General features: G+C 45.5%; 1 protein-coding gene across 2 annotated transcripts in view; it reads left to right on the top strand.

Moving 5' to 3' along the window:
• Nucleotides 1-13,115, top strand: part of LOC138959836 (set1/Ash2 histone methyltransferase complex subunit ASH2-like) — a 73,709-nt gene extending 60,594 nt beyond the window's left edge. The window contains exons 15-19 of one of the 2 annotated variants that reach the window (XR_011453806.1): nucleotides 9,247-9,339; nucleotides 9,760-9,858; nucleotides 10,590-10,652; nucleotides 10,971-12,668; nucleotides 12,970-13,115. Coding sequence is in view for 1 of the 2 variants with exons in the window: in XM_070331472.1 (XP_070187573.1) it covers nucleotides 9,247-9,339; nucleotides 9,760-9,858; nucleotides 10,590-10,652; nucleotides 10,971-11,066 (351 nt within the window). In the remaining variant the exon portion in view is untranslated. Of the gene's footprint in view, nucleotides 1-9,246; nucleotides 9,340-9,759; nucleotides 9,859-10,589; nucleotides 10,653-10,970 lie in introns of both variants that reach the window. The other variant, XM_070331472.1, reaches the window with a different exon arrangement.
• The last annotated feature ends 40 nt before the right edge of the window (nucleotides 13,116-13,155 follow it).

Raw genomic sequence — 13,155 nt, 5'->3', positions numbered from 1 at the left:
GGGAAGTGTTTAATTAACCGTATCAGCACACGCATATCGTGCATTCCGAACGCGTGTACTGGAGTGACTGACAGGAGCTCAAGTTCTCCCTCCCTTAAAAATAAGGGAGTCTGCCGCGATCGCGCCTGAACTGTAAAGGCGACCGAAGTCACTTCACAAGACGGTAGAGTCTGTAGTAGCGTGTATGTGAGACTGAGTCTCTCCACAGGACAGTGGAATCCTAGGTTTGTAACATATCGAGGCCTTGTAGAACCAGCTGGGTATGACTAGGTGTACAGTCTCCCTACCTACGCTCAACACGAATCCAGGGAAGGCGCAGCGTATGTGGGCTGTTATTAGTGTTATCAGGAGGGAGACGCTTTGATCCCGGACAAGGTTATCACTGTTCCACCCTAAAGCGGTCCGAGACATTCCAGCAGGCATGTGTTTTTCTCCTTCTACCCGCCCCTTCCCTGCTGTGCTAGCTCAGTACAGTCAATGCTTGGCGGCGTAAAGCACCTGTGTGTACAACTACAACATTATCTTTTGGTCGTTCCAGGAATCAGAGGGAGCAGTAAACCTCTCGGTGGACGTTCTGATGTTTCGTCATGCCCCTAATGGTTTTGCTTCTACCTGGCCCAAGATAGGCCAACGTGGTCCTAAGAGGACGTAAACAAAATCAATCAATCAACAACAACAATGGTTTTGCCGTGAGGGCGTAAAACAACACTTATCACTACTGAAACAATGACATTGCAGGCACGAACTGTTGCGTGCAGCAAAGAAGACAAATCCCTGAATCCGGTTGTATGCCAACGTGACCTGATATTGTAGTACGATATGTGTGCTCGCTTTCCCCTTGACTAACTGCACCACCCCCAGTTTCCTTCAATTTCTCCAAGGACAGAACACAGGTGTGAAGACAGACACCACACACGAGTAAGGGTCGTGTTCTGGCTTTTTCAGGCCTCTTCAGTCCTGTTGGACTTAGGCCTCCTTAAATTGAGCCCGAAGTTAGCTTCACGAAGCCTTTTTACCGGAAATCAGTTATGCGCCAAAGCTTCCAGCAGCGAGCTAAGTGAAGTAGACTTCGCTTTTTAAGGTTCTTTCCCCGTTCAAGTGGTCCACTTCACGCTTTTTCAACTCAGTTACTCTACCCGTTTCCATTCAGTTTAACAAACTTGTCGAGAATGATGTCACCACATGGACATTTAAGAATGTTGTCAGTACTGAATCAAATGTATCGAGTCGGATCAGTGTGCGCTCTATGTCCTCTCATATCGTCTTGCAATGGCAATTATTTGGCATGTGTTTCACGACAATAGTGGAACTGTCGGTATGTTTGCTGACTTACTGCGCCAAGCTCACTGCTGTTTTCCCCCCCGACGTTGGCACTGATTTAATGAGAAACAAGTTCCAACAGTATGTTGATCAGTGTAACCATGTGAAGAGAGGAGAGGCATACGTGCTTTGAACGGCCAGAGTGAGTGGTGTATTTCCCTCAACAGTGCCCACGTCTCAAGGTGAGATATCGGTAACACATAGCGTGCACAGGAGGGTAGTACTGGATGGGGAAAGGGCGTTTTAGGTTACTCAACTTCTGCTTGGGGCTTATCACATACACTACCCCCCGCCCCCCCCCTCTCTCTCTCTCTCTCTCTCTCCCTCTCTCTCCCCCTCTCTCCATCCCCCCACCCTCAGTCTCTCCACCCCCTTCCCCCTCTCTCTCTACTCTGGCAGAAGCACACGTGCACTAACTCTGACCGAACTTCTTCAGTTCTTGGTATCTGACCTATTCGTGCCGTTCTGTTCGCGTAACCGCTAATGCCCAGTGTCGTTTGTCGATTGAACTATGGCACAGACAGTCAGAAAAAAAGAGGGGGGGGGGTGGGACACACACACACACGCGCGGTGGGTGGGGGGGGGGGGGGGGTACTATACCGTAAGCGGCAGTAAGAGTGTGCGTGACTGGCGGTAGTGAAACATTGATTGACTCTTAGTGGTGATTACCCGCCGTGTTCACCGCACCATAGACCTATATACTAATCACCCGTGCCGCCAACACTGACTGAAGGACAGCTCCGCGCTGTTAGCTCCACGTGTCATCTGCACGCCAGCCTTTTGTCGTGAAGAATCGTGGATGAGACAAGTACGATCCAACACAATACAACCAGCTGTTCCGTTGTGGTCTGTTAGCTGGGGTTGGAAGAGGAACATATTATATTGTCTTCTCAACTGAACTGCAGGATGCTCACATGTCTATTCCACAAGATGAACAGCTGAAGATAATTTTCAATTAGGAATTTGTAATGAGACTGGTGCATGTACTCTAGACTATGAGAAGACTCGCGATGTTGTTGTGATTCTTTTGATTGGCTTTGAAATTAACACTCACGGAGAATGAACAGAGCAAGAAAAATAGCGTATTAGCCGGATACACAAAAAAATTCGTTTGTGTGTGTGTGTGTGTGTGTGTGTCTACAGTCGACTCGAACCTTTATTACATTTCATGCAGATCTTCGTTTCATTTAACGTGGACACGGTATTCAATATACTTCACTCTGTCATTTTTTTTAGTACACGTCACATCCATCTGACATCGGGCTAATGGAGAGCGGCTTTTCTCAGTGGCATTATTTTCTCCCCATCGCCCTCGTGATTGACTGCATTGCAATCAATCTGAAACAGTAGAGAAATAGATTTCCGCTTCTTTTATCCATAATAACCGACCAGGCTTTATAATTAAGATGATTCAGCGCTACATATTGCTTACTTTGTTTGCAATAAGACTTGAGTCATTGCTGATTTAGGGAAACCTTACGTCGTACATGCCACTGGCAGCTGGAATAACTTGATGCGCATTGTGATGTCCGTTGCAAGGTAGCATAATTACTGATGTGTTGGCCCCTCCAGTTGCTTGTAGGTCTTGCTGTATTAGACACAGTTATGGACATGGCTAGCTTGTATTGGGGCTTGTAGGTCTTACTGTATTAGACACAGTTATGGACATGGCTAGCTTGTATTGGCTTTACGAGGATGTCTTACTGTATTAGACACAGTTATGGACATGGCTAGCTTGTATTGGCTTTACGAGGATGTCTTACTGTATTAGACACAGTTATGGACATGGCTAGCTTGTATTGGGGCTTGTAGGTCTTACTGTATTAGACACAGTTATGGACATGGTTAGCTTGTATTGGGGCTTGTAGGTCTTACTGTATTAGACACAGTTATGGACATGGCTAGCTTGTATTGGCTTTGCGAGGATGTGCACATTTCTCTATTGTCTTTGCGAAACACAAGTACGTAGGGACACCTTGATGTCATGGCTGGCCTTTCATGACAGCAGAGACATCTATATATATATACGACTTGTGTCTGTGTGTGTGTCTGTGTGTGTGTCTGTGTGTGAGTTCGCGATGCACGGCCAAAGTTCTCGATGGATCTGCTTCAAATTTGGTGGGCATATTCAAGTAGACCCGGGACACGACACAACCTGGTCGATATTTCAACACGTGCTCTCAGCGCGCAGCGCGGAACCGATTTTGGTTCCACCTCAGCTATTTTGGTTCCACCTCAGCTTACCCGGGCCCCCATACCGACACACCATAGCCGCTACACCACATCACAACGCCAAAGTTCTCGGTGGATCTTTTTCAAATTTGGACACCGTATTCAGCTACACCCCGGACACAATATCATCGATGAAATATTTCAACACGTGCTCTCAGCGCGCAGCGCTGAACTCATTTTCGTTTTTGTGTTCATTTCACCATTATAAGTAACTCTTCCTTATCTTCTCCAGTGTTTGGCGTTTATCTCCCTTCCTTCGTGTGGCTTTCCCGTTCAGTTGTAAGTTACTACACTGCGCTGTCCACTGCGCTGAGCGTCTTCGGATATTCCCGGCGTTCTGTTACTGTTACCTATTTTTAGAAGGTCAACGCAGTGTACAGAACGTAAATTGGACCCGTAAATTATCCTCACTGTAAAAGTGCAAAGGTCGAATCAATTTATAGCCACGCGAAAAATACACTGTCATCTATCTCTCTATAGATACGGCTTCTCTGTGTTTGTGTGTGTGTGAGTGTGTGTGTCTCTATGTAAGCAACACCTGTGCATTCTTCAGTTCTGTTTGTGATGTGGTCTGGCGGCTTTTGTGTAATTTTATGTTACATCTTAATCCTTTTATTTGTAAAAAGTTTTGAGATTTATTGTTCGTGTTCCTCTTACTTGCTCATCTATTTGGTTTTATTGGTGATTCTGAAAGGTTCCACTTTTTAACTCGATTTGAAATAAAAAAAAATAATATTACAAGCCCGTTATTCAAGATATAGAATACAGACTTATAATTCTTACCAAGAAACATCTTAACTACTTTTCATTTTAACAAATTCCACAGAGCATTATCAACTCAACCCCACCCCCTGCCCTCCTCTCCTTATTTTTTGTTTCTTTCTTTCCTCTTTTTGAAAGCGGACAAACACTCAAGTCCTTAATGGCTCAAAACCGTAGGACTTTTAATATTAATTTTAACGTAATTTTATGTACTGGCCTTCCTTTGAGAAGCCATAACTTGCTCAGTCCTGTTTGAGTGGAGTTCGCCTCCAAAGGTGATTAACACGGTTACATTCGTCGACAAGGATGGGACTCGATATGGTCAGGAATGGCATTATGGCCACTGAATCATTTTCGTGCTGTTCCCATTCCACGAATCTGGGAGGGACCTAAGCTTGGCGGGTCCATAGTTCGGCGTACGGCTCTAAGTACTTCTTCCCGGCGAAGCCGTCTACCCGGCGAAGCGGGTATTCATTCTAGTCTTCTATATATATATACGACTAGTGTCTGTCTGTCTGTCTGTCTGTCTGTCTGTTCGCGATGCACGGCCAAAGTTCTCGATGGATCTGCTTCAAATTTGGTGGGCATATTCAGGTAGACCCGGTACAGGACACAACCTGGTCGATATTTCAACACGTGCTCTCAGCGCGCAGCGCTGAATCGATTTTGGTTCCACCTCAGCTATTTTGGTTCCACCTCAGCTACCCGGGCCCCCATACCGACACACCAAAGCCAAAGTTCTCGGTGGATCTTTTTCAAATTTGGACACCGTATTCAGCTACACCCCGGACACAATATCATCGATGAGATATTTCAACACATGCTCTCAGCGCGCAGCGCTGAACCGAATTTGGTTTTTGTGTTCATTTCACCATTATAAGTAACTCTTCCTTATCTTCTCATCTTCTCCATGTTTTCAGCGTTTACCTCCCTTCCTTCGTATGGTGCACTTTTGTATGAAGGGGGCATCTTCGGATATTCCCGGCGTTCTGTTACTATTTTTAGAAGGTCACCGCAGTGTCCAGAACGTAAATTGGACCCGTAAATTATCCTCACTGTAAAAGTGCAAAGGTCGAATCAATTTATAGCCACGCGAAAAATACACTGTCATCTATCTCTCTATAGATACGGCTTGTGTGTGTGTGTGTGTGTGTGTGTGTGTGTGTGTGTGTGTGTGTGTGTGTGTGTGTGTGTGTGTCTCTATGTGAGCAACACCCGTGCATTGTTCAGTTCTGTTTGTGATGTGGTCTGGCGGCTTTTGTGTAATTTTATGTACTGGCCTTCCTTTGAGAAGCCATAACAGTTCAAAAGGGCTTAGAGATAAGCTCTAACTTGTTCAGTCCTGTTTGAGTGGAGTTCGCCTCCAAAGGTGATTAACACGGTTACATTCGTCGACAAGGATGGGACTCGATATGGTCAGGAATGGCATTATGGCCACTGAATCATTTTCGTGCTGTTCCCATTCCACGAATCTGGGAGGGACCTAAGCTTGGCGGGTCCATTGTTCGGACCCGGCGAAGCCGGCGTACGGCTCTAAGTACTTCTTCCCGGCGAAGCCGGCTACCCGGCAAAGCGGGTATTCATTCTAGTAGATCAATGTATGTCTCTGATGACAGGTACCACTGTAATGCAGTCTAAAACGGTCGTTTCCTTCACATCGGCTCTCAAGTTCACAACACTTGGCAGTACCCTGCTTGTAATAGGGGTGTGTCCCGCCAAACAGTTGTTGTTTTTGTACTTCTCGTTCACTGCGTCTCAAGTCAGCCGTTCAAGTTGTTGAGAGTGGTTGAGGGGTTTCCCTCTGTGTGTGAAGTTGTCCTGCTTGTAATGTTGTTACGAGTGTGAGTGGAGAGTTGTTGTTGGCTCTCTGCAGACTGTGGTGATTGTGGCGGTGCTGTCAAGTGGTGATGGTCGTAATGATGTGGATGACGTGTCTATTGTTGGTTCTGTTCAGTCAGACGGGACAGCCTGTTGTTGGTTCTGTTCAGTCAGACGGGACAGCCTGTTGTTGGTTATGTTCAGTCAGACGGGACAGCCTGTTGTTGGTTCTGTTCAGTCAGACGGGACAGCCTGTTGTTGGTTCTGTTCAGTCAGATGGGACAGCCCTGTTGTTGGTTCTGTTCAGTCAGACGGGACAGCCTGTTGTTGGTTCTGTTCAGTCAGACGGGACAGCCTGTTGTTGGTTCTGTTCAGTCAGACGGGACAGCCTGTTGTTCAGTGGTTCTGTTCAGTCAGACGGGACAGCCTGTTGTTCAGTGGTTCTGTTCAGTCAGACGGGACAGCCTGTTGTTCAGTGGTTCTGTTCAGTCAGACGGGACAGCCTGTTGTTGGTTCTGTTCAGTCAGACGGGACAGCCTGTTGTTGCTGACATGTTCATGAGATGGTGTTCGCTTGACTCACTGTACTGTTACACACACACACACACTATCTCACACACACACTGTGACACGCACACACATTATCTCTCTCACACACACAAAAACACACACACACATGCTCTTCCTCTCTCTCTCTAGATGATCAGAATGAGTGCTGTTGGGAGTCTCTGTGAGTGCAGAATGCTAGGCTGACGGTCTGTCAGTCACACACACACACACACACACACATCTCACATCACACATACCGGTGTTTATCACATGATCAGAATGAGTGCTGTTGAGTGTCTCAGTGATTGCAGAATGCAAGGCTGACGGTGTGTCTGTGACGTCTGACTGACTTTTACCGACATGACGTCATGCTCCGTGTTTTGGCTTGGTGCTGCTAATCTGGCCCCCCATGCACTGCTCTCTGAAAATACACCCCCCCCCCCTACCCTCTCTCCCTCCCTCTCATGATAGTGCAGAAAGGTGACTGATTTTTATGTGCATGAACAGCACTAGATGATGACTCGGTGTGTGTGTGTTTGTGTGTGTGAGTGTGTGTTTGTGTGTGTGTGTGTGACTGTGTGTGTGTTTGAGTGCACGCCTGTGTGTGTGTGTGTTTGTGTGTGTGTGCATGCCTGTGTGTGTCTGTCTGTCTGTGTGTGTGTGTGTCTGTGTGTCTTGACCTCCTCTTCCCTGGAACACCAAATGACTGACACAGTTCTCTGTCATCTCCACACAGTGAGTGACCTGTAACATATTAGTTGTCTCTGCTCTCAGTCATACCACCTTTGAGTAGCAGTCTGCCCACCAACAATGTTGTCTGCACATCATTGAGATTTTTTGATTTTTTGAGAGATATTTTGTAGCTCTCTGTGTTTGAGTTGGTGTCTGTGTGTGTGTGTGTGCAAGAAGGCCTAGAGAGGGGGAAAGAGCAACACACATCAAAAGAAGTGTTGGATAGAACTTACCTTGTGATATCAAGATTCAAGGTTTAACTCATAACATCAGAAGCATGTGTATGTGTCTGGTAACATAAGCGCTCCACCAGGTCCTTGTAGTTGCCAACAAAATAAAGAAGGGTTGAAGAGCAATAATCACCCCATGGTTTTCCTATTGCTCCTCGTGAGAAAGAAAAACACAAATCAGGTTGTTTTCATACACCACATTTTCCCACCTTAAAAAGATCCTCTGAGAATACTAGCTAGTGTCAGTTTGATGTTTTCACCAGGTGACAATCTTCTTCTTCTGCTTGTTAACCTGCTTGTTGAACACAGAGGCTGCATGGCAGTTATGTCTGTTGGAATATCATCGCTAATTTTTGTATTTTATTCATTTTAATTGATTTCGAAGGTTTTAGTGATGTACTGAAGATCAAATTTATCAAACGGTTGCATAATTATCGACTATATCTGGTGAACGATTTCCCAGACTAACATCAGCTTTGGGGAAAAGCCCAATGGGCTATTGTATCACTGCGTGTTGACAGCATGTAATGGTGGTTAGCTACTTCTAGTTAATGCACTTCTGGTTGGATCAAAAAAGTATGGTCAATGAACGAAGACCAAGGCCTGAGAACAACACTGCACTTGAATCTTATGTGCTGTCATTGTTAAAGTGTGCAGCTAATGCATGTATAAACCCGAATAGACCTGATATTACTTTTGGAGTAATAAAGAAATCTTTTTTTTTTTATACTGATGTTTGATTCGACAGAAGCGTTGATGTGTGCAACACATGCATTATAACCCTATTAGTACTACAGGGGAAGTGGATATGATGTAAACACGGTATGATGTGGAGTGTGTGTGTGTGTCAGAAATTTGGTGGGAAATGTATTTTATTTGTATTTGTATTTGATTGTGTTTGAATGTATTGGATGTACTCAAGCCAAGCAGTTGTTCTAGTGTACCGTACTTTCCGGGTCATAAGGCGCGACTTTTTTCCTCGAGTTCGACCCCTGCGTCTTGTATAACGAAGCGCCTAATCCGTGTATGAAATACGAAAAAAATCAAAGAGACCGCTTGAGTACCAGTCAAACAACTTGTGATAATGCATGTTTCAGCTACTAGGTACTGCCCTGCCTTTGATCTGGCCGCACACACAGATTTCCACTCTGTTAAACTCGGTCACTGACCCCGGTGCAGGAAGTGTTTCCTCTCTCAGATATGACAGGGGAACCACCTCTCATGGCAAAAACTGGGTCATTGACCCCCTGGGAAGAAGGTCGTGTCCATAAACAAGGCCACCCAGCCATCACAATGCCTTTGATCTGGCCGCACACACAGAGCACACATATTTTCACTCAGTTAAAGTTGGTCACTGACCGGTCACTGACCCCGGTGCAGGAAGTGTTTCCTCTCTCAGATATGACAGGGGAACCACCTCTCATGGCAAAAACTGGGTCATTTTGGTGCGCCCTATCGGCCCCCTGCGTCCAATGGGTGACTGGATTACAATTTTTTTTAAAAGAAGGGGGTGCGTCTTGTATAACGAAGCGCCTTGTCACCCGGAAAGTACGGTACTGCAAATGGTTGAAATAAATCTGATGTCTTATGTGTGTGTGTTACAGCCGCTGGTCAAGTTCAAGAGCCACCTGTACTTTGAGGAGAAGGACAGTGTCAGTGACGCAGAGAAAGCCCTGCAACCTGCTACTGGCAGCCAGGTACGTCTTAAGTCTGTTTGGTGATTCCCTCTCCCCCCTCCCCTTCCACCAAATACAGCCTGAGTGTGTGAAGAGGATAAGAGGAAAGTTGTGTTTTATTTGTCTCTCGTTCTGTCAACTCAACACACACTACACTCATATGTTTAAATGCAATTGCACTAGTACTTTGTAAAGTTTCTCTTTCCTCTCCTTTTTTTTTTGGGGGGGGGGGGTGGGGGGGGGTGTGTGTGTGTGTGTGTGAGATTAGGGCAGAGGGTATTCTTGGGGTCTGAAGTCAAAACATGCTGAGAGCTATAAATGCTGAACCTCCACACACATGTTATTGTCATCACTGAATCTACCAAGGCTGATGTTTAGCATGGGGTGCCAGTGTGCAGCATGTAAAGCATGGTGTGTGTGTGCTGTTTCTCTGCCCTACAGATGATCATGTACAAGAACGGGGAGTGTCGAGGGGTTGCCTTCACGGACGTGTTTGAGGGAATGTACTACCCGGCCGTCTCTCTCTACAAGGCCGCCACGGTGAGTGTTTTTACCATCACGCTTTGCTCAGTGCCTTGCTGACACACACACACACATGCACACACACTAACACACACACACAGGCATGCACGCACACACACACACACACACACACACACAAACACACTGTCCGTGCACACACACACTAACACACACACACACAGGCATGCACGCACATACATACACACACACACACACACACACACTGTACATGCACACATACATAACACACACACACAGGCATGCACACACATACATACACACACACACTGTACGTGCACACACGCGCTAACACACACACACAGGCATGCACGCACATACACACACCAAACACACACACACAAACTGTATGTGCAGTTACTGTCCGCAGCAAAACCACAATAGACTCGGCACAAGAGCTTACAGATGTTCTATAACTAGCCGTCATCCAGATGACAAGAGTGTGCTGAGTTACAAGAGTGTCATATTTGTTTTAAGTGAGTTCCTTCCTAACACTTAAAATTCAGTTCACCTTTGGGTGAAATAGCAGTATTGCTAGGAGCTTGGAAACTGAAGTTAAAATAAACATAAAAACTGTTTCCTGGGACAACGCTGGAAAAGGAATTTCATATTTGTTCTAAAAAGGGGATGTGTTTAGAGCTTAGCTGGAGGCATCTTGCCAACAGGATGTTGAATATTGATGGTGTCAGATATCCGGGCCCAGCGCATTATTTGTGTTGTTTGTGTAACAGGTGACGGTCAACTTTGGGCCGGACTTCAAGCATCCTCCCACTGACCAGCAGGACTACCGACCGGTAAGGGCTTCTTGTAGTATGGAGGTCTTACAGTCAGCCGTTCATATCACTGCATTCATTTGTACACGTTCTGTGTACAAAAGCCAGCTGTTCACTATTTCCCAGCTATTGCTATGTCTGCTTTGTGTTAAGAATTGATCTGCTTTAGTTTGTTGGTACCATAGCTCATCCTCAGCATCTTATTTAAGAAAGTAGCGTGTACATGTAGCATGATGGGTAAAGGAAGGTATAGTTCCTTCATACACTGGTACCTGCAATGAAAGGACACCCTTGGGACCAGCCAAACATGTTAAGCAGTGACGTTGTTTGTTGTGACAGATGTCGGAGGCAGCAGACCAAGCCATGGTGGAGGGAACGCTAGCAGACCTGCTGTACCACGTGGAACACCAGGACAAGCTGCCAGACTTTGTGTGAGGCAGCCTCCACTCTCCATCTCATTCACACTGCCCTACTATCACAGTATCAGGAATACTGGCAGATCTGCTGTATCACATCGACAACGAGGAAAAACTGCCAGACTTTGTGTGAGGCAGCCTCCACTCTCCATCTCATTCACACTGCCCTACTATCACAGTATCAGGAATACTGGCAGATCTGCTGTATCACATCGACAACGAGGAAAAGCTGCCAGACTTTGTGTGAGGCAGCCTCCACTCTCTATCTCATTCACACCGCCCTAATCACAGTATCAGGAATACTGGCAGATCTGCTGTATCACATCGACAACGAGGAAAAACTGCCAGACTTTGTGTGAGGCAGCCTCCACTCTCCATCTCACTCACACTGCCCTACGATTAGGGACGCTAGCAGACCTGCTGTATCACATCGACAATGAGGACAAGCTGCCAGACTTTGCGCGAGGCAGACTCCACTTTCCATCTCACTCACTCTGCCTTGTGGTCAGTAAAAACACTGGATCTTCTTTGCTTGTCTGGCTTGAGATCGAAGACCTTTGGACGAAGTGCTGACGATATTCGCTGGACCGTCCACGTCTGCCACTTCAGCCACATGAAGCCATGGTTTAACACACATTTTCAAAGATGGTATTATCAGGAGAAAGGTTACGGACATCTGCTCAGCTTTGGCAGGTATCACAGAAATTAGGCTTACTGTTTGAATAATCACAACTGTTAAGGGGAGGTAATATGGCTTCCACCAAACTCATACACAGAAAGTTCACGCAAAAGGCATGTGGCTGCGCAATACTCAATGCTGAAGTGGTACGTTTCTACAATTTGGAGCAATGAATAAAGGTAAATGCCAAACAAGTACGGCATTTCTTCACTGGCATAATGAGTAAACAGCGAGTTATGTTTCACAACTGAATGTGATGACAAATAGTTGCTTGGGAGATTGTGAGGGTGAGACATGTTGCTGTTTAGATGGCAGGGTTTGAGTCTGAGTAAAGATGTCGATAAGAGCTCAATGTCATCTTTCTGGACTAAGGCTGAACACAAAGCTATGTAAGGAGGGAGAAGGGGCTGCTTTGCTGAGTACTGGGTCTGTGCAACCAAGACTAAGCAGCATAATTGAGATCTCGGGCATTAGTAATGTTCTTCAAATACATTTGAATTTTGTATTGTGTACAAATGTGTACCATCACCAACAGAAGTATCCAATGCGGTATTTTGGTGAGGCATGGTATGAAGTGATTGTGCATGATATGGAGTGTAGGTTTATTATCAGCGATTGTTGTATACATGTAAAGAGTGTGTGCATCGAGATGTGCATGAGTGCAGGAGTCTGCATGTCTAAATGGGAGCAAGTGCCTGCATCAGTATAGAGCCTAAGTTTAGTGTATGCAGAGATGTGTATGTCAGTACATGGGTGTATACATTAAGCTGTTAGTGAGTGTGTGCATCACCAAAAGAGTGTGTTCTGGAGCGTGTGTGCACAAGTATGCACTTCAGTATCAAGATATGCAGCAATATGTGTTAAGTCTTGTTAGCATGGTGTAACATTAATGGTGTGTGAGTGTGTGAGAGAGAGGGAAAACAAGTAGCGAATAGCACTTAGGCCAAAAAAAAAAATAGGTGTGGTTACGGTAACATAGCCAAAAAAAAAAATAGGGTAGGAAGGTAGGCAATCACTTTTTTTTTTTAAAACTTTTTTTTCTAATGTGTACAAATTAAACCTACTTGACAGGGAAATAAGTGTGCGACTCGGGCGCTTTCGCTTTCATTGCGTTTTCTGCACTCGTTTTTTCTCCTTTTTTTCTTCTTTTTTTGACAAATGTAATAAAAAGTTATAGGGTCGGCCCCTAAAAATAGGGTAGGTCGGGTTACCGTAACCACACCTATTTTTTTTTAAGCCTTAGTGACATTTTGGCTGATGTGACTGGTGAAACCTGTGCTTTGTGTGAAAAAGAATTGTGTATGTACAGCTGTGTTCTCCCCATGACACTGTGGCTGTGTAAATAGCAGTGTCACTTTTATTATCTCCAGTAATAAATGAAGAAAAGTGTGTGTGTCCCATATTGGTGTGAAGATTGATTCAGTACAAA

Source organism: Littorina saxatilis, linkage group LG2 (genome assembly GCF_037325665.1).
Source record: "Littorina saxatilis isolate snail1 linkage group LG2, US_GU_Lsax_2.0, whole genome shotgun sequence".
Lineage (NCBI taxonomy): Eukaryota > Metazoa > Mollusca > Gastropoda > Littorinimorpha > Littorinidae > Littorina > Littorina saxatilis.
The sequence above is the reverse complement of the archived record's forward strand: the minus strand, read 5'-3'. Positions and strand labels throughout refer to the sequence as shown.